This window comes from Lasiodiplodia theobromae, assembly GCF_012971845.1.
Source record: "Lasiodiplodia theobromae strain AM2As chromosome Unknown scaffold_44, whole genome shotgun sequence".
NCBI lineage: Eukaryota > Fungi > Ascomycota > Dothideomycetes > Botryosphaeriales > Botryosphaeriaceae > Lasiodiplodia > Lasiodiplodia theobromae.
In genome coordinates this window covers 286,387-312,792 of record NW_023336524.1, presented here as the reverse complement: position 1 = coordinate 312,792, position 26,406 = coordinate 286,387, and the positions used below count along the sequence as shown (strand labels likewise).

Below are 26,406 nucleotides of genomic sequence, written 5' to 3'. Positions count from 1 at the left end.
TCTATGAATCCAAATACCAATAAAACACAGTCAAGCACACGCCGGCGTATGACTGATAGAAGATCGACGTACCAACCTTGTGCTCGCTATGGATGAATTAAGTAAGGTACAGACAAGGCTCAAAGGGACATTCAAAGCTTGATAAAAGAGATGTATCAAGATTCGCCAAAATCCCTTCTATTCTTTAGAGCATACATTGATCATAACGAAATAGAACCGAAGAATTTTCAAACATGAGGGCCCTGAAAATGGCAACTAATCAGGTGGAAATAGAGACCCTTTGGAGAAATTTCTAAACAGTAACAAGAAAGTTGATTCCCGTCTCCACCTTGAAAAAACGAATGCTTATCAGAAATGTGGGTAAAGTACGTTAAAATGGCAGTGGTTGAGTTCCATCATACTTGGACTGCAGAGAAAAATGCCACTATCTTATTTCTTGGCAATCATGCAAGCTTATCAACCAGGTCGGAATCACACCCATTCGCTACGATACGGGACGCATTCCGTTGGGCCGTTCGATGTGCATGTACAGCTCGAGTTCCGTGCTGGAAACCGCGTGATGCCAAGAAATGCGTGATTTTTCTGCTGTGTTGGAAGTTATGCGGCAGAGAACGTCACATGCGTTATGGCCAGATCTTCCAACTGATGATTCTATTTCTTTACTTATCCATATGCTTGCTTTTTCAGCCTCTTCAAATTGCCAAGTGGCTTGATTCATCTTTTTGGTCCCAACACACAGCAGCTGCATACTAACCTCACACTCCTACTCAATTGAGGGTCCCCAACTCGACTCTTCCATAGTCGGCACTTTGCGGATCGTCTTCCTCCGACTGGAGTCGCAAGCCCTCGGAAATCAACCATCAGGGCTCCGAGAGCTGGGGTGGCTAACTGCCCACCACGGTCATGTTCCTCTTGTGGATGTGCGCCTTGACGCTTGTGCTACCATCGCTTACAGATTGACATCCTCAGCGCGGTAGTGGTCGGCCACAATCCTGTAGAGATAGCTAGGGGCATGGCCGCCCAAGTTTGTGATGTACAGGTCGACGAGATCAGCGGGGACGTAGTCGAACAGCGGGTTTACGACGTCGACCTTCTCAACAAAATCGCCGTCGTCATAAGGAACCACGGCACCAGCATCTCCATACTCAATGAGTTCTTCAACGTCAAATGGATACACGGGGGAGAGCTTGTAGACACCGCTGACGACGACGACGGGTGTCTGGTGCATCTTTGCGGCCTTCGCGATGGTGCGAGCGCCCACAGCAGCGACAAGGCCACCATTGGCAAGGACAGCATGGGTTGCCAAGATGACCTTATTGACGCGGGACATGATGGCGAAGACGGCGGACTCGGGAATCAAGATGACGGTAATGCCGGCGGCGGTCAGCGGCTTAAAGCGCTCGTCGCTGTCCTCGTCCTCCTCGTTGCGCTTGCGTCCAGTGAGAACGGTGGCATGGGTATTGTCGCTATCATTGGGGTAGGCCTCAACGTGGATGACGGTAAACTTGCGCTTCTTCGCCGCCGTCAGAAGGAATTTCTGAATGGTCATGGATGAGGTATGCGTCAGGATGATTTCGTCCGAGTGGATGTGTTGCAGTGCGTATTCTGCAATTTGTTCGTCGACCTGCTCCAGCTCGTCCAGAAGCTCGTTGATGCCCTCCAGCGTCTCGGCCTTTAGGTCCTCTTTCTTGGTAGTCGAATCTCCCAGGCCAGCAAGATTCCCCGCAGTAAGAGGAGCCTTGCCGCTGGGAGTTCTTGCGCCAGCTGGTGTGGCGGAGGGTGAGGCATTGGCAGTTTCGGGCTGGGAGAATAGACCAAACAGGGAGCCGCCGTAGCTAGTGTGGGAGGAGAGGAGCGGAGGTCGGTGAGACATGTCGGTTGAATCGCTTGCAGTCTCCAGGTGGAGGGTCAAATCGGCGGGCTGGGCAGAGCCATGCTTGAGCGGGCTGAAGGTAGAAATGGTCGAGTTCAGGCCGGGGCGCTGCAGCGAGTCGTGTGGTGTTTGCTGGCCGGGAGTGCTAACGCCTGCGTCGCTCATAGCGGCGCCGCTCTCGCCTTCCTCCAAGACTTCTCTGACCAGGCCGAGCACACGGCGCACAATATTGCCAACAGACATTTCGCGCGGCTGAGCAGACGTCAGGCGGTGGCCGACTTCCTTGATGCGGCGGATCAGCTTGGCGGCATCTTTTCCTTTGAACTCTTGTACAACGCGGCGGAGGAGTTGGGCGGTTGCGATGGCGCAAGGCCTCGAGTTGCGGATCTGGCGGCGTTTGAGGAGGCTGGAACAAAAATAAGAGTTCGCATCGCGGGTGAAATGTGGGTGGATAGCTCACGATATGAAGTGCTCAATCGATGACTCGACGGGGTTGGCCTTGAGCGACTTCAGGAATGAGGCCAGGCCCGGCGTGTTTGCGATGGCGGGAGAAGGCATTGTCGCTCCGGCAGCACTTCCTGCGGGTCGTAAAGGGCGCGGAAGGGCAGAAGGCGCAAGAGGTAAATTTGGCGGCGAGCTGTGACGTTGGCGGGCGGTGGTGGGGGACTTTTGGCGGCGGAGCAAACGCGGGCGCTCGGGCGGCTGTGCGCGGTGTCACAGCCAGGCGCAGGTGCAATTTGGGTTCTGCAAGGGTCACGCGCTGGCGCAGGTGGTGGGGAGGAGCAGTATACCGTCTCGCCGACTTTTGTTCTGTCTGACTCGGCTGGTGTTTTCCCGCCGGGTTTGGCGCTGGCGCGGGCGCTGGCGGCGTCATGCGTGGGCGAAGCTCTCTCCACAGTCTGTCCTCCCCGTCCGCTCGCCAGCCCAGCCCCAACACCATTCCTGCATTCCTGACGAACCCGCGGCGCACATCCGCCGGCGCGCCTTCGAGGCCTCTTCCGTTGCGACTCCCCTCCGCCGCGCCCCGCCCTTCGCTGCTCGCCTCGTCCGCCCGCGCCCGTCCGCGCCCGCACCCCGAGAGCACAAGCACTCCTCAAACACGCGCAGCGCAAATCCCCGCCGCTCCGAGACGGGATTCAAGCTGCTGCTCCTCTACAGCCTCGTTTTGCTGCTCTTTCATGGCTTGCTCCGGACTATGAACTCGCTCAACATCCTCTCGGCGATCGGCTCAACACCTCCACCAAGCCCCCCACGCTCTCGCGCCGGCTCCGAGAGCGACATCACCAAGCCCGGTCAACCCTCGCGTACTCGTGGGAGGAGCTACACCGAGGATGTCAAGCTCGGGGCCGGTGCCGCCCTTTCGGAGAAGGGCCTCGGCTTGAGCCTGGACGACAGCACCACCAATGAGGACGATGCGCAGCCCGACGAGAAGACACCGCTCATGGACGAGCCCGAGCCCTTTGGCGATACCAAGACGTGGAGCACGTGGATGATCCCGAAACGTCTCGCCACCGCCCTCCTCGGCGGCTTCCGCGCCGTGTTTGCTGTTGTTATTGCTCCCGTCCAGTACCTTGCCGCTTGCTTTTACGATGATAACGGCAATTTCTCTACCCTGCTTCCGCTGTACCGCCTCACTCGCATGATCCCACGCAAGAAACGAAACCAATCGACGCACGCCATGGACTATGATGATCCGACTGACGACCGATTCGACAGAAGAACTGGAAAACCGCTGAGGAAGTCTCCAAGAAGATCGCCTTCGGTATCGTCAACCACAAGCTCAGTTGCCATGACCTCGGACTCGGAGAGCGAAAGGCCCTCGACACGCGATGGAGACTCTCCCGCCCGACACACGAGATCCAAGTCTTCGACATCCTCGATAGACGAGATTGCTCCTGCGAGGCGCTCGATACGAATCAAGCTGCACAACGAGGATACTTTGAGGAAGCGAAAGCAACGCAAGGGCAGCACGTCGTCCAAGGCCTCGGGCGAATTGACGCCCCATGAGGCTGCCGCCGCTGCCGTCAAGTCCCCAGGCAGCCCTGGTTCTGCTTCGAAGCTCAAGTTCCCGCGCGCGCCTGTTCCGCCCCGTCCTCTTGTGCCGCGCCGTCAGCCGTCATATTCCGGCAGACATGCACCACCCAACTTTGGTCCGCACGAGAAGACCCTGATTCTTGATCTCGACGAGACATTGATCCACAGTATGGCAAAGGGCGGCCGGTACACCACTGGTCACATGGTTGAGGTGAAACTCAACCAAACGGTTGGCTCTGGTAACCAGGTCATTGGCCCTCAAGTGCCCATTCTCTACTACGTGCACAAGCGGCCACACTGTGACGATTTCCTGCGTAAGGTTTCTAAATGGTACAACTTGATCATTTTCACGGCGTCGGTGCAAGAATATGCGGATCCTGTTATCGACTGGCTAGAGCTAGAGCGGAAGTACTTCGCGGGCCGCTACTACCGGCAGCACTGTACTTTCCGCAATGGCGCGTACATCAAAGACCTCAGTCAAGTTGAGCCTGACCTCAGCAAAGTCATGATTGTAGACAACAGCCCCATGAGTTACATCTTCCATGAAGGTAATGCACCCCCGTATCAAACTTTGCCGGAATGTGGTTTTCGTTGTTAACTTCTCCATCAACGCAGACAACGCGATCCCGATAGAGGGTTGGATTAGCGATCCTACGGATAACGACCTCCTGCATTTGATTCCGCTTCTTGAGGGTCTTCAGCATGTCACAGACTTGCGTGCGCTGCTCGCCCTTCGCCTGGGCGAGCCCCCGTCGACTTCATAATCGAATGAGATGGTGGGAAAAGACAAGTAACGAAGGAAAGAAAAAAAGCATGAAAATCAAAATCGACAATGAAGCATTTCTGTAGGTTCTTATTAATCGAAGCGTGGGCCGGTATAGATGACGGTATGGTGTGTACGGAGTTTCCACTTTTTCTACATTGGGCGCGCATTTCCCCTCTCTTCCAGTGGTTGTGTGAGAGGACTATTTCATTTCTTACTTCAGTTTGCTCTTCTTGACCTCCCGGAACGACATCAACATATGTGGCGGTGTATCATACCGGCTTCTCAGTGGAGGAAAGAGCTGGAGAGATACCCAAATGTGACTTGGCATTTTCCCGCTTCTTTTTAGGTACGCATAGATTTAATTAATCATTAGGGCTACGACATGTGAGCGTCTCTACTTCGCATCGTTACTCTTGTACTACTGACTCGTCGACAACGGCAGGTTTCGGTTGTATGGCTTAGTCATGGTGTTGGTTGCCTGACGACTCTCGCTTTTCCCTCGGGTCCGCAAGTCTGCCTTGAGGCAGCGGCAGGGCTTAGCAACGGTGTTGCGGCAGTCAGCCCAGCGGTGAGGTCATTGGTTACGCGGATAGAAATGCAACAGAGAGACCTGGGGGAGTACTAGCCCCCAAATCCTTCGCCAAGGTAACAGCCGCAGGGCGATGCAAGACGACCGCGCCATCCCGACATCCGAGCTCAAGTCATAAGTGCTCACACAGCCTCGTCCGCTGTGCCGTTCCTTTTTTCGTCTTTTCCCCAGGCTACGTTCTTAAATGTTTTGAGAGTACCTGGTACTTCTGCGCAAGTGCTCACAGAACCACCACTCCACACACTTCTAGAAGGGCAACCATCCAATTTGATACCCGCGTTCCTACTGCCCACGTTCCTCTACCGCCGACTCGGCAAATTCACATCCGGAAACTCCGCCCATCATGAGTGAGTTTCCCTGCTACTACTACTACCACCAGCATCCCAGAAAAAAAAAAACTAACCCTCCCCCTCAGCAACAGGGACGCAATACAGCATCGCCGAAGGCAGCTTCCACGTGACGTGGCTGCTGCTGAACGCGGCCGTGGTGCTTGCGCTGTCGCTGCGGCTGCGACGCGGGTCGCGGGCGGCGCTGCCCGTGGGGGTCGCCATCTGCACGTACGGCGGCGGCGTCATCGGCATGGGGATGACGGCGGTGCTGGTGCTGCCCACGTACGGCCTCGACGACGGCTTCCCCAACCTCGGCGTGTGGATGCTGCGCTGGGTCGCCGTGCTGCTGCCGCTGTCGACGGCCGTCACGTGGTGCGTGCTCAGGCGCCGCGAGCGCCGCGAGAGGAGGGAAATCGAGGCTGAGGAGAGGCTGCTTGGTGGCGTTGATGAGGAGGAGGAGGAGGGGGAGAGGCGGCAGGAGCAGGAGGAGCAGGAGGCGTTGCCGGGGTACTGCGATCATGTGCCGCTGCCCGGCACTGAGCAGCTCGCTTATGCTGCCGGGTTCGAGGCTGGGAGGCGCTCGGTAAGGGTGTCAGCACGGAATCTGGAGGTGGCTCCGTCTTCGCCGCCGCCGTATCGGGAGGTGGATGATGACGGTGCTGCTGCGGGTGGTGCGAAGCCGTTTGGCAGCATTTCGGGTGGTGATGAATAGAGAGATGGGGTGCTGAAGCGGGCATTAACGGCGTTTGGGAGCGAAAGACTTCAAGGCCCACTGAGGCCTGATGTTGGAGTCGGTACCTTTATGTTGGCATGTGGGATGAAAACTAACGCTTCCTTTTTTTTTTTCTTTTCGGTTTTCTGGGAGTTCAGGAGGACGACATGACTTTATACCATCTGTGTAGACACGCAGCTCGGAACGCATTTCACAAAATATACAAGAGTGTGTTGATGAAAAGAGGCATGGAAGTAAAGCTCTTTGGGTACAGATAGACATTTGTATCTAAATCGGGACTTGACTACCCGCAAGGATACATCCATCGTGAACAAACAAACACTTTTTTGGCCCCAAGCTGCTCTATCAGAGAAGATTCTAAGATTATATACACAAACAGAAAGTATTCACGCTTTTTAGATGAAATCAAAGGTATCACCACTCTTCTCTCTCAGCATGCCGGCAACCCTCTTCGTGCCCACAATCCTTTCCAGCCTCAAGCCATCCCACTTCGAAAACACCGCCCTCACGTTAGCCTCGCTTGGGTCGATCCTGCCCTCCGCAATTGAGCTACCCAGAAAGCCGCTCACTAGCTCCTTGTAAAAAACGGGGTTCTCCGGCAGCGCATACATAACGACGCGCTTCACGCCCTTGATGAGATACCGACGGAAGTGATGCGCACGGCCGGTGTACAGCAGCACAGAGTGACGGCCGGTCAAGAAATGCGAACGTGCTCTACGCACATCCGCTTGTTCCGTATATTCAGAGACAGCGCCGAAGGAGATGTTCTGTGTGGTGGTGGAGGTGGCGAAGTAGTTACGCACGCGCACGAAATCAAGGTACGAGGGGATGAAGATCAGGACGCCTTGGCCACCTTCTGAAGGCTTGGGAAGTCGAGTCAATGCGGGGATGATGGCGCTGGTGAAGTACTTGAAGCGGTCGTCCGGGTCCGATGTTGGTGAAACCGAGTCGTAGCGCGAGAAGGTCTGCTTGATTTGCAGGCCGATGTCGAGAATGGCGCCTTCGTATTCTGGTTGGAACTTGACCTTGCCAGCGACGTTGCGCATGTGGTTGTTGAAGAGGCTGTTGAGTTCGGGCTGCAGATAGGCGGAGAGAACAATGGTTTGACGCAAATGAGCAGCCTGGTTTTCGAGGTACCATTGGCGAACACGGCTGAAGTCGCAGCCATGGGAGTCCTTGGGTTGGAGATTCAAATGTTCCATGACGTACTCCACGTGTTCCCAATTTTGCATCAGCATAGCGTCAGTCTGATCCAAAATGACTACCTCAATGGAGGAGAGATAGTCGTAGTCTTGCTTCTTTTTGCTGCAGAAGATTTTAGCTCAAGCAACACGATGTACGTGGTAGTAGGTACTCACTTTCCGCCCGCCTCAATGGCTCTGCGCAGACCAAGAGGACTGGCAAAGATTATGTCGGAGTTGTAGAATGCCGAGAAGAACTTCACAGTTTTCCGCGTGAACTTCAAGCCGATACGGTACTCATTATCATCATTTCCTTCGAAGAGTTCCCGGAAATCCTCGGGCTTATCCTCGAATCTGTCATCGTCGTGCGAGAAATTGTCGAGGAAGCGCTTCTTGTTCTCCTGTTGCTCCGGTTCACAAAGCTGCATGATGGTTTCGACGGCTTTGGCACAATTTTGCCTCGTCTCAAACAACATCAGGACCTTGGGTCTTGTGAAGCCCTGATCCCTGAGTTCAAGGCTTTCACTATCCTGCTCCTTCGCAAGACGAGCATTGTTCTTCAGAACCCTGTCCCTTGTCTTGAAGATGTGGTTCAGTGCATGCAAGCAGGTGATTTGGCGAAGGCTCTCAGCGTTCTGGGGTGTTCTAGCTCCAAACAGGATGTCCTGGTAAGCGAATAGCGGCGCAGCCAGTCCCTTCTGGAGGTCGTTGAACTCGGGCATGAGCTCCTTTGCTCTGGCAGCAAGCTTCCGCTTGATCTTTAAGTGCTCGGGAGAAGACACGGCTTTCTTTGGAGGCTCCGCGGCACCAGGGGTCAGAGTCGCACACCTTCCAAGACCGGGCACCTGGGACTTGCGCGTTTCCCAGCGTTTCTCGGAGACGGCCTTGAGCTTCGCGGCCAGTTCGTTCTCCTCCGGACGTGCAAAATGCGCCTCGAACGGATCCGAGATGTCTTCCTCGTCGTCGTCGTCAGCATCTGCGGCATCCTCAGGTGCAGCGGCATCATCTTCGTCTGCTTCATCCTCGGGTTCGGCCTCTCCCTCAAGTTCGACCGGTGGGGAAGTGGCAGCTGACTGATGGTCGAGCTTTCTTCTCTTCTTTTTGGGGCCTTCCGGGATGTCCTGCTGGAGCGATTGGAGCAGAGCGGAGTAGGGACGAGCAACGGTCGCAGGCTGGTCATCTTCCTCATCGTCATCGCTTGAGAGATCGTCGTCCGGGTCGGATTGCATGGGCTCATCTTCAACATCCGGGCTGTCAGAATCGCTCACTGGGTCCTCGATTCGGGATTTGGTGAAGCGGTCTCGGGGGGCTGCACGCGCGCCGCCCCTGCCGCGGCCGCGGCCTCTGAAGGCTCCTCTTCCACGGAACGGCGCCATCTGCTTGGGTTGCTGTGTGGCGGGAAGAGCAGCAGCGGATGGTGTGCACAAAAAGTTTTTGCGCGGGTGGGCGCGCGGGCGGCCGTAGTTATCTAATCGCTTGACTCTCAAATTCGCACCGAATATCCACACACCATCTGTGCGCGCGCCAACGCCGGGTATCGTCAAAAGATATTCCAGCCTCAACCTCCACGCCCTCCGCCGCCCCCCGTCCGCGCCCCGTCCCCGCCTGAATCGACACCATGGCCGAATCCGACTCTTTCCTGCACCTCGCCCGCCCGCTGGGCCCCGCGCACATCGGCGCCCAGCCGTCGTCGGCCCCACTCAACGTCGTGATCCAGCCTCAGGTGCGTCCGCCTCTCGCTCACGCCCTCGCGCAGCTCGTTGACCCCAGCCCAGGCTCTCTTCTCCATCCTTGACCACTCGCTGCGCCGCAACCCCGACCAGGAGCGCGTCATCGGCACCCTGCTCGGTGTCCGCAGCGAGGATGGCTCCGAGATCGAGATCCGCAACTGCTACGCCGTCCCCCACACCGAGACCCAGGAGCAGGTCGAGGTCGACATGGACTACCAGAAGCAGATGCTGCAGCTGCACCTGCGCGCCAACCCGCGCGAGGTCCTGGTCGGCTGGTACGCCACGTCGGCCGAGCTCAACACCTTCTCCGCCCTGATCCAGAACTTCTACGGCCAGCAGGGCGACGGCACCTGGCCGCACCCGGCCGTCCACCTGACCGTGTCCACCGTCCCCGGCAAGGACATCGAGGCCCGCACCTACATCTCCGCCCCCATTGGCGTCACCGCCGAGCGCGCCGCCGACAGCTGCCTGTTCATCCCCGTGCCCCACGAGATCAAGTACGGTGAGGCCGAGAAGAGCGGTCTGGAGCTCATCTCCACTGCCAAGGACTCCGAAGGCCGCGAGCAGGCCATCCTCACCGACATTGAGTCGCTGGAGCGCGCCGTCGAGCAGGTCCTGGAGATGCTCGACCGCGTCTCCAACTACGTCAACAACGTCCTGGACGAGGAGGCCCAGCCTTCGAGCGCCCTCGGCCAGTTCCTCATGAACGCCCTCTCCCTGACCCCCAAGGTCGACCCGGCCGACATCGAGCGCGATTTGTACGTGAACCCCTACAGCTGCTTTGTTCCCCCCAAGAGTGCTAACGTGCCGCAGCAACAACCACATCCAAGACGTTCTCGTTGTCTCGTACCTCGCCAACACCATCCGCACCCAGATCGACCTGTCCAACAGATTAGCAACCGCTGCTCTTACCCTCGGCGGCGGCGACGCCCTTGCCGGCGAAGGTGGCCAGAAGGGCCAGGGCGAGCGCAGGAAGGGTGGCCGCCAGAACCGCGAGCAGCAGTGAGCCTAGCTCACAGAAATCAAAAACGGCCTGATTTCCCAGAGCGGAAAAAGAAAGAGAGAATCGGTGGGCCGGAAAGCCGTGCTTTTGAGAAACTCACGCATCATGAGGCATTGTTTCGGGTGGGAATCAAAAAACATGGTGTTTGGGGCTTGGAATATCACAACATCTTCATTCTTCTTTTATTTTCCCCCCGCAAAGTGAAGCTTAGAGGACGGAGCGAAAGAAAAAGGCCGGTTGCAAGCAAGTGGGCTCGTTTCTTTTTTTTAAACCATGATGGACGACGGATGCTGAAAAAGGTGCGGATACCTCACTCTTAATGATGTAAAGATGTGAGAGGTAGCATGGTGGATACCTGCTGGATGCTGGAATAGGAGGTAGCTGGATCATCAGGTTCTTTTCCCCTGACGAAAAGGATCCTCGAATAATCGAATCAATGCAGCTGCAAAAGTAGCTACGTCTTTGAAATGGTCTAAATGATTGCACTGCCGCACAGTGAATTGTTTCATGCTAAATCATTCGTTAACACGAGCTCTCAGACTTGATGATATTCGAGGGGGACTTTATGAAAGGGCTACTGATTTTCCTAGTATCTTGAGTGAATATACGCGGCTGCTGATACAGTTCGTATACATCACTGTGTTAAGATATATACAAATAGGAGTATAGCAGCCGTAGCAACAGCAACTGCTCGCACCGCAAATTCCACTCCTCGGAACAGCACAACTCTCAACACTACGGCGAGCTCTAACTCCCATAAAAACGAAAGATCCGTGAGTAGAGACCGCTGTTGAGATCATCTGTGTCCTTGTCTTGTGTTAGCTTTGCTATTGGTTCACGAACACCAGTATGGTATAACACAATTGAATGTGGCTAGTCATTACTTCAATATCCACTTGAAGGCCGCACTTGAAGGCCGCACTTGAAGGCCGCGTTCACTACCAAATGATTCTTTCCCCAACCAAGAATGCGTTATTCATTATATTTCTTTGTACGAACTTACTGTAATTGACAGGAGAATGAAGCCAGGATTCAAATACATCAATCCATCGCGTTCTTCCTTCAAGTGTATGTAGCCGGAAGATGTGGCCAACTTCAAACGTATCTTCGGCACGGTCCGAAGTTGGTGTGTCAATTCGTCTTTCTTTCTTACATCTTTTTACTGGTATGTAAAGATCGTTGATTTACTACTGTCTTGCTCACCTAACAACTCTTATCCAGAGAGTAGATGGATCATGATCAGCGGAAGCACATTTCTCGTCAAATCCAAACCCATGCTTCACCAATAAGATGTGGTTCGCCCTTTACAGGGAGGGTATTAAATTCGAAGGCGAAGGTCGAAACGCATTAACCACTCTACCAGCCTTTCGAGACAACCTGACGTTAATGCTAAGTACCCACTTCACGACCATCCCTTCTCTTCTTGGAAACCCCACTCAGGGCTGAAGGCAAATGCCTGTTACTTTTGTGGGTTCCCTTGAGAATACGACAGGAGGGCACAATGACCGACCGTGATGCCATTAGGTCAACTGAAATACCCCACTCCCTCCATGTGAGAGGGCTATGGTCTTCGACGAGACCCTCAAGGGCCAGAAGTGTCTAGCACCAAGGACGAATCTTTATGAACAAATACCCCCAATCATCATCATCCAGATTGAAAAGGACATTCTTTTCAAGCAGGGACCAGCATGGATATAAAGAGACGGGCAAGAAAGCCACCAACAGAAATGTCTATAAGTGAGGCATCCTTACCCGACCTCCAGTTTTTACATTATCATCCATGCGCTCTACGTCTCCTCATCTGTGCAATAAAGAGGATGAACAAAACCAAACGGAAAGAATGGCAATTTTGCATTTGTTTCTAGTCCAAACTAGCATTCGAGCGCTTTTCTCAAACTTTTGCTCAGGGTATATCCAAATCTCGCAACCAGTCATTAATGCTCCTATCCCTTCGCGAGGAATGAAAAGCAATATCTATCCAATGGTTTCGATAAAAAGCAAATAAATATGAAAGAATGCAGTAACTCATAAGCTCGTGCTATCGTATGTGTGTGCCGAATGCCCGGTCAAGGAGGCACGACGATAGCATCCTTGCACAGCACGACGACCTTCTTGAAGAACCTCCGCCACTCCAACGGATCGCCCTTCGCCTTTGCGAATCTTACCTCGCTGAGATCGTGATCGACGCGCTCCACGATGATGGTACCGTGCAAAGTCTGCTGGCGGCCGTCTACCGTCTTGACCCGGATGTACGCCTCCGCGTCTCGGCCTTGCAGGGCGCTGGGCGAGAACGGCGCGACGGGGACACCCAGGCGGTGCAGCGCCTCGCCCAGCGAGGGCAGGAGCAAGTTGAAGGGCAGCGAGCTGAAAAAGCGTGCCAAGGAGTGCCGAGGCATGATATCCCCGAAGTGACGGGCGGCCTGCGTCAGGCTCAACGGCACCGCTGGCATGGGCGTGAATTGCGAAAGCGACGGGTCGTCCGCCAGGCGGCCAAGCACCTCGTGCGACAGGCGGGCTGTTCCTGCTGGAGCGTGCTGCGGCGCCCGCGATCCGTTAACCACCGAAGTCGTCAACATTCGCTCTGGCGCCGGCTGCGAGGCGCTGAAGTTCTCGCTGATGGCTAGTCGTGGCGGCCGCTCCCACTCGAAGGGCGTGTCAACGATGAGCGTCTCCGGCTGTGTGGCTGCAAATCTGACGGGCTGGTTCCCTGTCTCCATGGCGTCCCTGTAGCGCTGTTGGTGCTCGCGCTGTGACGCTGTTGGGTCGGCGTTGAAGTCGATGCGTAGCGACTCCAGCATTTGCGTTGCAAGGAGGATGGGGTTTGCTGCCGTGCCCGACTGGCTGAGGTGAGGGTTGCTGCGTGTGTACCAGGGATGCGTCCGGATCTCGTCCAGCGTGAAGCGCTCCTGAGGATCTATTTTGAGCATTCCACGTAGCAAGGACGTGGCGCCTGGAGGAAGTTTCTTCCACAGCTCGTCCGTCGTGCGGCCCTTGGTCTGCAAGAACTCATTGAACTCGTAGCTGGCACGTGTCGGCTCGTCCCATGGCGTGTTGCCGGCCAGAAGCACAAAGAGCACGATGCCACAGGACCAGACGTCGGCAATGTTGGGCTCGTAGCCCTTGTCTAGCACGTCAATGGCCTTGGACTTCTTCCCGGCGACAATTTCCGGAGCAATATAAGGCGGGCTGCCGCACACGCTGTTGCAAAGACGCTTCTTGCCGTTGTTCTGAAACAGGGCGGCCAGGCCAAAGTCGGACAGCTTAAGGTCGCCGTCAAGGGACAGCAGCATGTTCTCCGGCTTGATGTCGCGGTGCGCCACGCCCTTGGAGTGCATGTAGCTCACGGCGTTGACCAGCTGCGTGAAGTACAGGTGTGCCACGTCCTCGCCCACGCCCTCGTCGGCCTCGATCTTGTCGAACAGGTCGCCACCCTCCGCCAGCTCCATGGCTATCCAAGTGTACAGGCGGTCTTCGCCGTGGCTGAGATACTGTATCACATTGTGGTGCCGGCCCAGGTGCTTGTGGAGGGTAACCTCGTGCTGGATCTGGTTCGGTTTCAGGCGCCCGGTGCGGTAGGCATGCTCTTTGTTGATGAACTTGACGGCGATGACGGGGCTTGACGCGGTCAGAGGGGCGGCCTTGCGGATGCTGTGTGCTCTACCGTCAGCCCGGGTCGTGTGCCAGATATACTGAGACACCTACAACGCATACGCGCCTTGTCCTATGGTCTTGGACACGACGCGGAAGGGCAGGTCTTTTGGCAAAGGCGCCACCTGTGACTATAGAGCTTACACGTTAGCAATACCAATACATCTCGCCATGTGGTGCTCTTGCGGCGCTGCGAGCATGGCGAAGGAGGGCGCGACTCACGTTCGGCGGAGGTCCCATTGCGGTTGACGGAGGCGGAGAAGACGGGTCGGAGCGGTTACCAGGCAACAGGCGCGGCGTTTATATGCTCTGCGGGGCGCAACCCTCGCATGGCAACATGGCGGGTGGTGCAAAGGCGGGCGTCGACGCGACGAGTCAGCCGCGCAGGCAGTCGCGCCTTTTCGCGTTAAAATCAGAAGCACGGGGCACGCTCGCCGCCCAAGATTACATCATCACCACACAGGGTCGGCACGCGGTTCTGGGTGTGCGATTTTGCAGGTTCGTTGATTCCTAGACAGTATGATACATGTCGGCGTTGCAGAGCCTCGACTCAAAACTCTCTAGCGCTCTTCCTTCCCCAGGCCCCGTTGCTTGCCACTAAATCCCCCCACCGCCCCCTGAACTAAAACCCTTTCCAATCCAAATAGGTAAAACGCGCGGAATAGCCTGAGTCTAGGCTATCCAACTATGAAAAGCTCTTGTTTTTCAAAAGTCCCGGAAACGCCAGTCTAGACCCGTGTGCCGTGAATGTCGCGCAAGAAAAAAGCAGACATCATACTAGAAAGTGCAAAAAGCCAATAGGAAAGAGTGGAGAGGGCCCTTGCGGACCCAATGCGAACATGGATATCGAAGAACCCAATCTTGAGCAGAATATGAATAGCGAGAAAGACAAGTATGAACCGAAGGTTGTAATGGGCCCCATCCCGGGAGGCTCCATCGCCTGCACGCGAAAGCGCAGGCCCGTGCAGAGCCTCCAAGGAGACTCATGCGCTGTTCCCGCATCTGCCGCGGGGCCGACTCCTGCGCGCGGGTACCCGCCGGTATGTTGTGGTATCCATTGTGACTTGGCGGGCGTGGGGACGCGCGCGTCGGAGCGTGGGATGGCATCTGATTCGGATTGGGGCGATCGAGGCACAGGCTTCGCTTCGCTTTTATGAGGTGGCCACGGCAGGGGCGGCATCCAGGTTGCGGTCGCGGATGACCGAGGCATACTTGGGTTCCCTCATGAACTTGGGAACGGAGTCCTGCAGAGTTGTGAGAACACCATCCGGTGGTACATCATGTTGTGTAGAGCACTTACGCTAGCCATGAGCTTGAAGACCGAGTTTTGTGCCTGATCAAACAGGGTCGCAACTTCGTCCAAGCTCCTCACCATAGCCTCGTCGTCACCAACGGCGCGGGTCATGCGGGCGGCAAGCGCCGTTCTCAAGCTGTGGTCGATGTTGAGTTCGCAAGGAGAGCCAGGGGCAAGGAAAGCATTGTATAAGCCTATTCGGGTTAGGACGAGATTTCCTTCATCTTTGCAAGGGGAACTCACTGTATGCTGCTGCGAGCGTCTCCCTGATGATCTCGAGCTTCGGCGTCGAGGCCACTCTCTTCGCAGCCTTGTAACCACCCAGGAACTCGCTGACATCCAAGTAGAAAGACAAGTTCTCCTCGCAGTGCGTTTCCCGAAGGAATTCTCTGAAAAGCAGGCGGAGTGCCGGGTCGCGGATGATGACGGTCATGCGGTTGGCGTTGGAATCCCTGGTCGTGCCTTCACGGGGCCTGTTGGCGGCAGGTGCGGAATCGCCGTTGAGCGACGTCTTCGGGCTCTGGATCCAGCCGGCAATCCTCTGGCCCTTCTCCGTGACGTAGTAGATGGCGCTCTTGGTGGGCTGGAAGCGGCCGCTGTTAGGGAACGCCTCGACGGGTGCCATGAGACCGAACTCGTAGAACAGCGAGCACATCTCAAACGCTTCCCTCTTGTCAACCATAGTACTGCAGTCCATAAGCCAGTCCACGGCGGCCTTTCCGGTGAACGTGTTCATGTAGACCTTATCGCCAATCTTGCGCTCTCTTGCCATCTTGACACCGACCAGACCAGTCGAGTACTCATTCAGCGAATCCGAATCAGCCTGGGCAGTGTTTGCCTTGGCATTGGGGCCTTCCTGGCCGACGAAACGACGGAACACGACCTCGGTCGTGGCATTATCGTGGTTAAGCTTATCCGTCTCGGTCTCACGCTCCAGAATGACCAAGTGCATCGTGTTGCGAGGAGAGTCGAGGACCTCGTAGACGTGCTTCTGGTTGATGCCGTTGCGCTGGCAGAAGCGCTGCAGCACGTGCATTCCCTTAGGGGTCATTTGCCAAACCGACGTCTTCGACATGAAATCCGACTTTCCTTCAACAGACTCAATAAAGCGAGCCTCCAAGAACTTCTGGCAAACCGAGCGAGCCATCTCCTTGGCCATTGAGAAAGTGGTCGTGGTGGTGGTGGTGACAATCCTGGAAGGATCCTTCGGATCCGGCATGCGGTTCGATTGCGAAAACTTTAGCGAGCCAAGGTTCGTCATGGCCTCCTCCGACGTGAAACTGTGATCGACCTTTTGCCATCTTACGCGATGCGGCGTCAGGGGCAGGCTGACCATGAGCGTGGAGAAGAGATCTTTGAAATCCTGCAGGCGGATGTGTCAGCTGCGTTCGGATCCCGGGAGGCGGCAAGCGATCAAAAAAGCAACGCAACGACAGATCAATGTTCCGCTCCCGACACGTTTTCAGATCCGAAGCGATCGGATGTCTCGCCCAGTCGATGACGCCTGTCGGTCTAAGAAACGTGCTCCGAGAGCCATGGTGGAACTCCGGAAGGGCGGGAGGCTTGTGGGACAGCAACGGCAGGACGCTCAGCGGCCGAAGGCCAATGGCCACGGCCATCCCCTCACCCCGTGTCGCCGTCCGCGGCCCCGCAGCGTCGCATTGGACGCTCAATTGCTCCGCCATCGAGCCAGGAACAAAATGGGAACACGGGCGGGCAGAATGCGAAGCGGAAAGGGGGCAATGGACTTACTCTCGTGAATGGCCGATCATCATCGGTCATCCGAAGCAATCTCGACGAAGTCTGATGCATCTTGGGATCCTTGGCGCGAGCGGGGTGCTGTGCTGGAGAGACGGAGGCGGGCTTCTCGAGGTTTATAGAAGGCGGGAATGCTGACGCACGCCGTGGTCAATGGACGAGTCGCGGGAGCTGCTGTGCGCGGCACTCGACAGTCGGCGGGGTGAGGCCGTAGTTTTGAGTGGCGCGGAGGGATTGTGAGACGGCGTTTCCGGATGGGGCACGCTCTGCGTCTGTGGCAGCACCTTCACCGATTGCGCACTCGGATTGTCGGGACCGTCGCGCGATTCCTGGTCAGCGATTTGCGGCCTCGCAGGGCTTGGTGCTGCGGAGGCGTGGGCTTGGGGCGGCGATGACGCTTCGTCGGGCGAGTGCCTTTTCCACTCGTGCGGGTCAGGCTCGGAGCGGCGGCGAGACAACCAGCTGAAGTCTCCCAGACCGCGGTGGAGGGCGAGTCTGCGGGTGCGGGCTGGGGTCGGCCGGCTGGGTTGGGCGAGGCAACAGAGCCGGGGCGGCAGGCACAGGGCGGGCAGGGGCAGCGGGCGCTGGGCGGGAAAGCGGCGCGCTGCGGGAGCCGGAGCGATGTGCGGAGGGAGTGGTGGTGGAGAGGGTGGGTGGAGGAGTGGTGGTGGTGGGAAGAGGTCTCGACGTAGCTTCGAGACGGGCGGGCGAGGGAGAAGAAGCAGTAGTATGCGGCATCAGAGCGTCGCGAGGGAGTCTTTTGGCCTAAAGGTGGGTACGCTGACTAGCCGGCTCAGGGTTTAACTTCACGAATCGACCGACCTTTTCCAACAAGGCTAAGCAAGACGCGGGCCTTAGGATGATCGTATGGCGTCCGCCATCGCTCGCAAGTGCGCCCCGGCCACAGCGGCCGCCTCCCTCGGCCCCTGTGGCTCCCACGCGATAATCCTTGCAAGATCGAGTTTGTCACAAGATAAGTGGGTTCGTATTGCTGTCACTCTGACACGCCAAGCAGCCCAAGCCCGCGAGCACGGCCGCGCGCGCTGCATCATGCCATGCGCGCGCCGGCGCTGCTGCTGCCCTGCGGCGCTGCGGGAGCTGGAGCGGGCGGGCAGACTCACACGCGGCGCGCGACAGTTCGAGAAGCGGCGAAGGGCGCTGGAATGCATGCGTGCGAGCCGCCAGGGGCCCCCGCCGCGGGCGGGCAGGGAGAGCGGGCAACAGCCGGGCACAGAAAGCCAAAAGGCGGCGTGGGTGCGACTCGCCCGGCCGCCGCGCCTGCCGTCAGACTCGCCAGCAGCAGCTCTCTCCTTGCGCCCCAACTGCACCAGTGGCAGCCGGCGCAGAGCCGCTGCAACTCATTCGGCTCTCATCCGGGGCGCTCTCGGCCGTGCAGCCGTCTAGCACGTTTTCTTCAAGCTCTGCCCGCCCACACGCCTGCGCCCGGCCCAAAGTGCTGACCCGGGTTTCAGAGCTGCAGCACCGTTGGCCCTCGTCGGCGGCCAGGACGCCCCCGTTGCCGTGTAACGCGCGATGAGACCTGCCGCCTGCGGTGCAGAAGGTGGCCGGGCGTCGCATTCTAGAACCGCCGCTCCACCGGGCGTCGTCGGGTCGGGGCAGGCTGGCAGGAGGGGAGCGGGGCGGGGACAGGCGCGCGGTGGGTGTTGCACGTACGCAAGCAGACAGCCGGGCGGCTGGCTGTTATGAGTCCTGTCGCCTGCAAGCGGGCATGCAAGCTGACCTGTCGCATGCGTTGCCGCACGTGTTGCGCGCCGGGCTGACGGCCACACCGCTGCTCAGCCGGCGACGACGCAGCAGTGGGGATCGACTTGAGATCTTCATCTCTGCCTGCCTCCCATGCCACCACGTGCCTCCCCGCACCCAGGCCACGTTTTGCGGCCGGGATGCGCCGCGGCTGTCCTTCATCCTCTCAGCCAATGCCAGGCACGCAAGCATGTTCCTGGCTGCAAGGCCGCCCGCCACACCGGTGCGCGCACAGCCAGCCAACGCCGGCGCGCTGGAAATTGCATCCCTTATACTTTGCGCCCGTTCGTCCTCCGCGCGTGCTGCATCCGCCCGCGGCGACGAGACGCGCGGGAGCGGCGGCGCTGGCCGGAGGGTGCGCGCGTTTGGCGCGCGCTGGGAGAAGCGGGCCCGACCGCACATTGCTCCGGACACGTGCAGGAGTGCCCCCCGACGCCGACCCCACGTTGCGCTCAATCCAAAACACTCATTTTGTGTGCACCCGAGACGAAACGAGTCTGACAGCGCGCTCCACCTTGGCGACCCGGCAGCGCGGTGCGGCCCTCAGCGCAGCCACGGGCTGACGGAACACTGGAGGACGGGCGGCCATAGCGAGCGAAGGAGCACGCTGCTGCAGACCGTGAAGTGCATTGTCGCCCCTTTAGGGCTAGCCGCGGCTGGAGATAGCAGGCCAGCGCGAGCCCGCTAACGCCGGCGGTCCAGGCACAGGAACACCGCCAGTGCATGGAATGCCTCTGCAGGCGGGTGCAAAACGACCGAGGCACGGTCGCATTGCGTGCATCTCGGCGGGCTAGGTGGTACGGCGGCGCGGGTGCAGCGTCGGTCGCTGGGAGGGAGGCTCTCTGCGGATATAAGCCGTGCCATGACGACGGCTCATTCCCGGCACGCCTCGTCGAGATGACGAGAACCGCGCGGATCGCTCTCGAGCCGCCCTGAGCCGTGCTGCGCGCCGAGTCATGACGCCGAAGCCAAGTAGGGCCGGCAGCGATTTCCACGTGGCACGGTGGTGAGCAGTTCCTTTTCGCGCAGGGTGAAGTCCCAATTTGCCCGCCAGAGCCCAAACGCCTCCGGTGCGCGGCCGGCGCCCTCTCCGACGGCCTGCTGCTATATAGCAGGCGTTCGGCCGCGGCGGGACCCGCAAGCTAGCGCGTCGGCCGACATGGCGATCTCGCACCTGCATCTGCTGATTTTTCCCTCACCGCGTTCGTGAACGGCGCCTTAGGCCTCATCAGCCCACGTGCTGTGGGCTGACCAGGCCCCGCCGCCTCTCTTCAGAATGCCGTCATGCGAGGGCCCGCGCCCTGGAAGATGCCGCCGCGACTCAGCAGCTCTCGCATTGCTTCCCGAAGCGGTAGCCGCAGGAGTCAACGGGGCATCACAGCTCCAACGGCGAGCTTCGTGGCTGCACTGGCCGCGATTGGCGGGCGATTTGGAATATGGGGCACTTGGAGCACCTTGATCGGCTGCGGCTAGGTCCAGCAAGGCAAGCCAGGGGCGAGTCGAATTTTGCGGCGGCATGATGTCGTAGCGCATTCCAATGTCGCAGCCCGCACGTAAGGGCGGCCGGCGAACCACCGCTCGCCGCCGCGATCGCTCGCTGCGCAGCTTCGCGCAGAAACACGCTCGCGATGCGGGATCGCCGCCAGCCACCTCGTGGGCGACAGCGTGCGTCGGAGCAAACGTGCGGCAGGAGACGAGCGCACGTGACGGGGCTGGGAGTTCCATGGGAGCCAGGGGGGCGGGCAACGACGTTCGCTGCATGCGGCGGCTGCGACGGCTGTGTGTCGCGGCTGAGAGGCTGCTGTGGCTGCACACGACGTGCCACCAACGCGAAACATAGCACACAAGCACAACACCAGGGCGGCGCGCAAGCTTCACCCCCGCGCACCGCACGATCGCTCAGCACCCGGAAACGGCGTGGCCAACACGGCCCTGCCCCGAGGGAAGGAGGGTGGCCGCTGCAGCTTCGTCCGTACCCGCTCTCCTCGTTCTCCACTAACACGTGGCATTAGCTTAGCCTTCCCGTCGCAATGCCCTTCCCGCGTCTTCCAGAAGCTTTCCTGTGCCGCATCTTCATCGTCAACCCATCAGTGGGCTGTCGCCGCTGGATCTGCCGCCCGCGTGGCCCAGCAGATCTGCATGTGATCAGATTGATACTGACCCACTCGCCTGCTCCCTCACCTGCGAGCGCCGGCAATCTCTCGTCACTGTTGTCAGCCTGGTCCCACTGGCTGCGGCGTTCTAGGAGGTGCAATCGAACTCCAGCGCACGCGACTCTGATTGGCCGTCGCTTCGAATCACCCCTGCCACATATTCCATCGCATCGGTGTGATGGAAGAGCCGGATGACAGCTCCTCAGAATTTGGGTCGCCTCCCTGAGCCGGCGCTTAATGCGTGATGGTGTCGTCGACCCCTTTGTGACTGGGCCCCATCCCGTCACTCTGCATGCAGAGCCAGCTGCTCGTTGTCAGAACCGCTCGGATCGCAACCGACGGCCGCCTTCTTCCTGCCCGCCCCCGCTCCCTGGATAATGCCTCAGCATACGCTACGGCAATGCCGCAGTCTAGGCCCTGCTGACGCACTGGAGCCGTGGGTAAAACGGTCTTCCTCAGCGGCACGTCTCGTGGTATGCTCTGATTCGAGTGCTGCTGTGTGGCGGACGGGAAGTCGTACGACTCCTCCATTGCCGAGCTGGGTATCCCCTGTCTTACCTGCCCTCGCGCAGACACTGAGCTCCTTCCTTTCCTTTACGAGAGGTTAACTTACCTCCATGGACGCGGTGTCTTCTACATCCGGCTCTGGGGAGCTGGGTGGTTTTAAAAAAAGAATCGAGTTGAATCCGAAAAGGGACCAATGACGCTCGCGATCAGAGCTGACCGCAACGCTGGCGAAGTCGTAAACGAACTCGTGCCCGCGCAGCAGATCTCGGAGTCCAGAAACGCTGGACCCTTACTTCACTGATCACTCCGCACCGCTGCCTTGGTCACAGACCTCATGGAAGTGTGGGTGTTTTTTTCTAGAAGCCTGATCAAGCGGGGACATGGGTGTGGAGCAGAGGCGGCGCCGGCGGGCTACCGGAACCACTGATGAGGATCCCAAAAGCTTGTGGCTGCGGGAGGGAAGCTGAGTGTAGCGTGGCCTGAGTCGCAAGCGGGAAGATCGTCCCCCAAACCAGAGTCATTCCATTCTGGGACTCTCTGACCGAAGATTGGTCGTCAATCGATCAGGGGGCTGCTGATGCTAAAGCAGATTGTAGAGCGAGCGTGCCACGCGCGCTTGTTGCGCAAATTGCGTGGCGGTCAACCCTGCCAAAAAAGACCTGCGTCTCACTTTTCTCTGACTGAAGACTGAGGCCCCCCGACCTCGTGAGCAGCTAAGTGTGGCTAAGGCGGTTTCTGGTTTCCAAACAACGCGGCTTCACTGCACTGATCGGACTTCTTTCCGAGGAGCCACCGCGGGGTTTTGTTGACGGTGTTGTGCTACGGTGGGCTTTTCTAAAGGCACTACCCATGCCAAGAGGAAGTTGCCTTTGCGGTCTTGGAGAGGCCCTGTTGCCCAAGGATATAGGGCCGATTTTGGCAGAATAATAGCGTCCGGTCCGTCCTTGATATGTTTGGTCGCCTGTATAACGGACTCTCTCCTTTCGCGAGTACGAACGAACCCACTGTCGCACTGCTACTTTGACACCCTAGTGTGGAGCCCCTTCTCGAGTTGCCCACGCTCCCTGCTTAACGACTATCTCGATATGCCTTGTGCACGACCTGTCAGGCCGAATAGCCTCCGTTGCTGAAATCCGCATATAGGACACCGTAATGGCACATCTCGCATCTCCTTTTTGGCTTGCGAATCACCGAGTCTACCGCGCATAGAACACGCTGCGGGCCCACTCGCGATGCTGCTGCAGACGAGCCGACGACGGGCAAGATGTCCGGAGGTCAGAGGGTATCGGAGAGGAAAGGGGCGTGGAGGGCCAACTCTCTCGGACCTCACTGTAGACCCTACTCGTCGCGGCCCTCAACTAATTCTCGCAGCAAGCCTGGAAACCGCGACCATGTGCCAGCGCCGTGGCCATGCTAAGATTCACCAAGTACGTCACGATCCGAGCGACACGCCGCCGTACGACTCGATCGCATAACACCTGTTAGGGAGATGAGGCGCCGCTCAGTCGTTTCCTCCCCACCGCCTATACATATTTCGTCATACTCAGACGATGCTCTTGCCTTACTATTGAAGCATTCTGGGGGCCACAAAGCTTGCGCGTGTTGAAAAGGGGTAGGTAATCCGTTGCCCCTGATGCTGGAGGCCTTTGCGATGACGGTTTCCCGTGAGACGCAACTACCTGGCGCCCTCGAGATGCCCACGATCCGTCGTAGACTTCAGCCACAGTTCCATCTGGAAGATCTATAAGCGGAGCTTCTCCCGCATGCGATCTTCCGTGTCGTGGAATCGTCTGACCTCCCATCTTCGCTCATATTACTGTATAAAACGACAGTGGGCCCCGGATCTAAATCGCAGCTAACCTCCGTCGCGATGAATTCACGACAACTCCTTAGAAGGTGCCTTGTCAGTGAAAAGGGGGCCGGCCGTTGAACCAACATGGATCGGTGATTGCGCCAACGGAGGCTGCGCCGGCCCCGCCCATACACCTTGCATTCAAACCGCTATCACCGACGGACTTACGAGTCATTTTGTGAGCAGTACTTCATCAGACAGATACAAGTCGTACTGCACTCATTCAAGGTTCCTCAGATGGGATCTTACACTCATCAAGACGAGTGCTGGTCACTGATGTTGAACTGTGCTGATCGTATGAGAACCCGGGGCAGAAACCGGCTTACTCTGGCAAAACAGCTCCCCAACGAGATTCCATCGACTCGATACTCGCCTTCTGAAGATCTTCGGCATACCGATAGCGCCGAGTTTCCCGATTCCTCGCCGTCGACTGCGGGTCGCTTCCGCACAACCGACTTCTAGACGGTCCGATAAGCGGATCTCTCGAGCAAACAGCTGCTGAGGTTTAGATCGGAGAAGGTGATGGGATAGGAAACATTCAAGCTCTGTAGTGGAGCTAGCCCCTGCGTAGGATTTCAATCGAAATAGCTGTGTCTTTGCGGCGGGAGATTGAAGTGATGTCGTGTCTACAGATCATGACGTGCGACGTTCGCGATTTGTTCGCCAAGGTCTACGGGTCCCGACAAGACGTCGGACTGTGCAAGGATTTGACCCGTTTAGATTCCTCTAAAGATAGTCAAAAGATCTCTAGAGTGCCTTAAGTCGGCTAGATCTCGCCTACATTCGCTTCCAGACCAACCATTCACCGAATCATATCATGGATAAGATTAAGAATTTCTAGGAAACTAGAAAAGATCACTGTGGTCAATGAGGCTGTCGTCATCCCGCCCATCGCTTACGCCTTGGTCTACGACTTTCTGCATATTCGATTGGCGCTACCAGAATTGCTTGCATGAGAAGTCCAGCACTGAACAAAGACTCGGATCAGCCACGAGGTGCTATGGCTTATTCCGCAGGGCTGTAATATATCGGGCTCAAGCTTCCCCACTTCGCTCCCGTGCGGGTAACTAGACCAGCTCCTACAGTTATTTGATCGAAGAGCCACCGGACTTCGCTCCACGCCTCTCGTTTCTGACTGCCGGAACGAGCCGGTGTTGGAGTACAATAGCATCAAAAGTGGGGGCCAAAATTGATGTAATACATTAATTAGTAAATTCGACCGTCGAGGATGTCTGAGCGCCCTGAGGGAACGAACATCGTGCCCGGGCCCCGAGTCATTTTCACTCAGCAATTTCCAGCCACATCTGACCCTTTCTCTGCCAAGAGTCCTCGGAGCCTGGCCGTTCAGAACGCCACTCTCGCCTCTCGGCTCTATCGCCAGAGCTAAGCTTAGGGGTCACGGACTCGTTCAACTCTTTGAACATGGTGCCTCGTTAGATAACGTTGCACACTCGCTCAGGATTCGTGAGCAGATTGAAAGTGCCCCGCGCGCAACCGGTTTCTCGTACGTCAGCGGCAAGCAAAGACCAACGCAAAGCAGGAGAAAACAGTCGGGGCCGACAAAGGGCAACCCAACGCAATGGGTGGCGTGCTCCAGAAGGATAGATTGCTCGCGGTAGGAAGCGATGGCGAGCTGTGGTGTCGATAACGGCATTTCGGAGACATGGAGTGGAACTTGGATATCAGCACTGAGTCGGCGAACGCCTCGACCGGTGAGACGTGTTGTAAGGGTCCAATGGAGCCCGGGTGAAAAGGCCCGATGAGCGACGAGGGATGGCTGAACAGGTAGCTGCGGGGTTAGCGGCTGGATGCCCGCTCCCTGAAGGATGGCAAGCCGCCCGCCCTACCGCATGCCGCCGTCTCCGCACGAGACGTCTTCGTCGCGATTGGAGGTGGTTCGACAGATCGAGATCTGCACGGCGAGAGAGTGGTTGTGGTTAACGTTAACCGGGCAGGCATTGGTTGGGTGTTGGTTGTTTGATTCGTAGGTGTTGTTTGCCCGACCACTGAACTGGCCTGCCCAACCGCGCTTCCCGCAGCCGTTGCGTTGGAGTGACATCTTCCATTCTCTCTGTCGAATCAACAGGTGCTGCTAATGCTGACCTTCTTGCAGGCTCCTGCAGCTCCCAGAACGGCAGGCGAGCGCGGCATGCTACACCGCTATGGTGGCGGAAGTCTGCTTCTGCCTCAAAGGGGATGATTCCAAGTACGTCTAGAGCCACGGTAAGCGGCAGATGATGATAATCCGTGGCAATCGGGCCTGCGGCACCGCCTTTCCGCATCATACTTAGCCCGTAATTACACGTCCATTAGCGTCTGTGGTTTGCGCGTTTCTGTCACCAAGTCCTGACCGACGCACGGCGGTATCTACTATCCTAGCATACGGAAATCCCGGAGCAGAATCAACGAGACTTCGTAGAACTGCGGATGTGGCGGATTCGCACCGTGCGATGGGTAAAATTATGGATGTTGGGCAGAAAGGTGTCCGGAATTCGCCCTTGCGCCGACTCAGAGCTAGGGCAGTGGCATTGAGTGCCTACCAAAGAAGTGTATTTCTTGCATCTACCTCACTCGAACCGAACTTCGAGCCCAATGCTTTACTGCCCTTGGGTTTTTATTATTTTTTTCTGGAACAGGTACCAAGTGGTTAAGCGGGCCGCGGTTGCTTCAGAAATCCATACCAATGCAAGCCAGCGCACGCTAGCGTCACACTAAGTAGTCTGCCGACGCTCACGTCAAAGCTGTGATGTTTAAAAGGACTTGACGCTGCAAGCATCAAACCATAATTCTCAACCCTCTCCACTTGTAGTTGTAATATCTCAACAGCAAAGCATTCTAGAGCATGGCTAGGCAGCAGAAGCCTCCAGTAAATCCATCCGGCCAGTCCTCTGCTGCCTCTCCCTGTTCTCACGCTGTCTTTCCAGTGTGAAGGAGAGCTTGGACCAGCGAAGATTTTGTTTGAAACTTTATTTTCGAGGGTTGGGTAAGTCCTATCGAAGCTTCGCTCTGAGATGCTGTGCATGAGTCTCATCGACGTCTCTTCTTGCCTCCTAAGGAACACCGAGGCAACTCCCGGCGTTTACTAATTGAAATCGCCACCACGTGGATGTCTCACGCATCATGTTCCCGGATTCGAGCGAAGTCTGGTATAGGTGCCTCATCGAGCGCACTCCTTATTGGATGCACCGAACA

At 57.4% G+C, this 26,406-nt stretch overlaps 7 protein-coding genes across 7 annotated transcripts; 3 read left to right on the top strand and 4 right to left on the bottom strand.

The window, feature by feature from the left end:
- Positions 1-949: 949 nt before the first annotated feature.
- On the bottom strand, positions 950-2,431 carry LTHEOB_11105 (Translation regulator Gcd7; the record flags this gene model as incomplete). The annotated part of the gene is made up of 2 exons (XM_035507825.1): positions 950-2,279; positions 2,334-2,431. The coding sequence occupies 2 exons, from the start codon at positions 2,429-2,431 to the stop codon at positions 950-952; spliced, it is 1,428 nt and encodes a 475-aa protein (XP_035366858.1).
- A 637-nt stretch (positions 2,432-3,068) lies between these two features.
- LTHEOB_11104 (NLI interacting factor) lies at positions 3,069-4,671 on the top strand (the record flags this gene model as incomplete). Its single annotated transcript, XM_035507824.1, has 2 exons — positions 3,069-4,455; positions 4,523-4,671. The coding sequence occupies 2 exons, from the start codon at positions 3,069-3,071 to the stop codon at positions 4,669-4,671; spliced, it is 1,536 nt and encodes a 511-aa protein (XP_035366857.1).
- A 934-nt stretch (positions 4,672-5,605) lies between these two features.
- Positions 5,606-6,303, top strand: LTHEOB_11103 (uncharacterized protein; the record flags this gene model as incomplete). Its single annotated transcript, XM_035507823.1, has 2 exons — positions 5,606-5,609; positions 5,684-6,303. The coding sequence occupies 2 exons, from the start codon at positions 5,606-5,608 to the stop codon at positions 6,301-6,303; spliced, it is 624 nt and encodes a 207-aa protein (XP_035366856.1).
- A 416-nt stretch (positions 6,304-6,719) lies between these two features.
- LTHEOB_11102 (uncharacterized protein) lies at positions 6,720-8,881 on the bottom strand (the record flags this gene model as incomplete). Its single annotated transcript, XM_035507822.1, has 2 exons — positions 6,720-7,629; positions 7,683-8,881. 2 exons carry the CDS (start codon positions 8,879-8,881, stop codon positions 6,720-6,722), a joined length of 2,109 nt encoding a protein of 702 aa, XP_035366855.1.
- Positions 8,882-9,123: 242 nt separating this feature from the next.
- Positions 9,124-10,241, top strand: LTHEOB_11101 (Eukaryotic translation initiation factor 3; the record flags this gene model as incomplete). Its single annotated transcript, XM_035507821.1, has 3 exons — positions 9,124-9,228; positions 9,281-9,993; positions 10,049-10,241. 3 exons carry the CDS (start codon positions 9,124-9,126, stop codon positions 10,239-10,241), a joined length of 1,011 nt encoding a protein of 336 aa, XP_035366854.1.
- Positions 10,242-12,304: 2,063 nt separating this feature from the next.
- On the bottom strand, positions 12,305-14,126 carry LTHEOB_11100 (Serine threonine protein kinase; the record flags this gene model as incomplete). Its single annotated transcript, XM_035507820.1, has 3 exons — positions 12,305-13,886; positions 13,941-14,017; positions 14,109-14,126. 3 exons carry the CDS (start codon positions 14,124-14,126, stop codon positions 12,305-12,307), a joined length of 1,677 nt encoding a protein of 558 aa, XP_035366853.1.
- Positions 14,127-15,037: 911 nt separating this feature from the next.
- LTHEOB_11099 (Developmental regulator protein) lies at positions 15,038-16,992 on the bottom strand (the record flags this gene model as incomplete). Its single annotated transcript, XM_035507817.1, has 4 exons — positions 15,038-15,130; positions 15,187-15,374; positions 15,424-16,543; positions 16,933-16,992. The coding sequence occupies 4 exons, from the start codon at positions 16,990-16,992 to the stop codon at positions 15,038-15,040; spliced, it is 1,461 nt and encodes a 486-aa protein (XP_035366852.1).
- Positions 16,993-26,406: the final 9,414 nt, after the last annotated feature.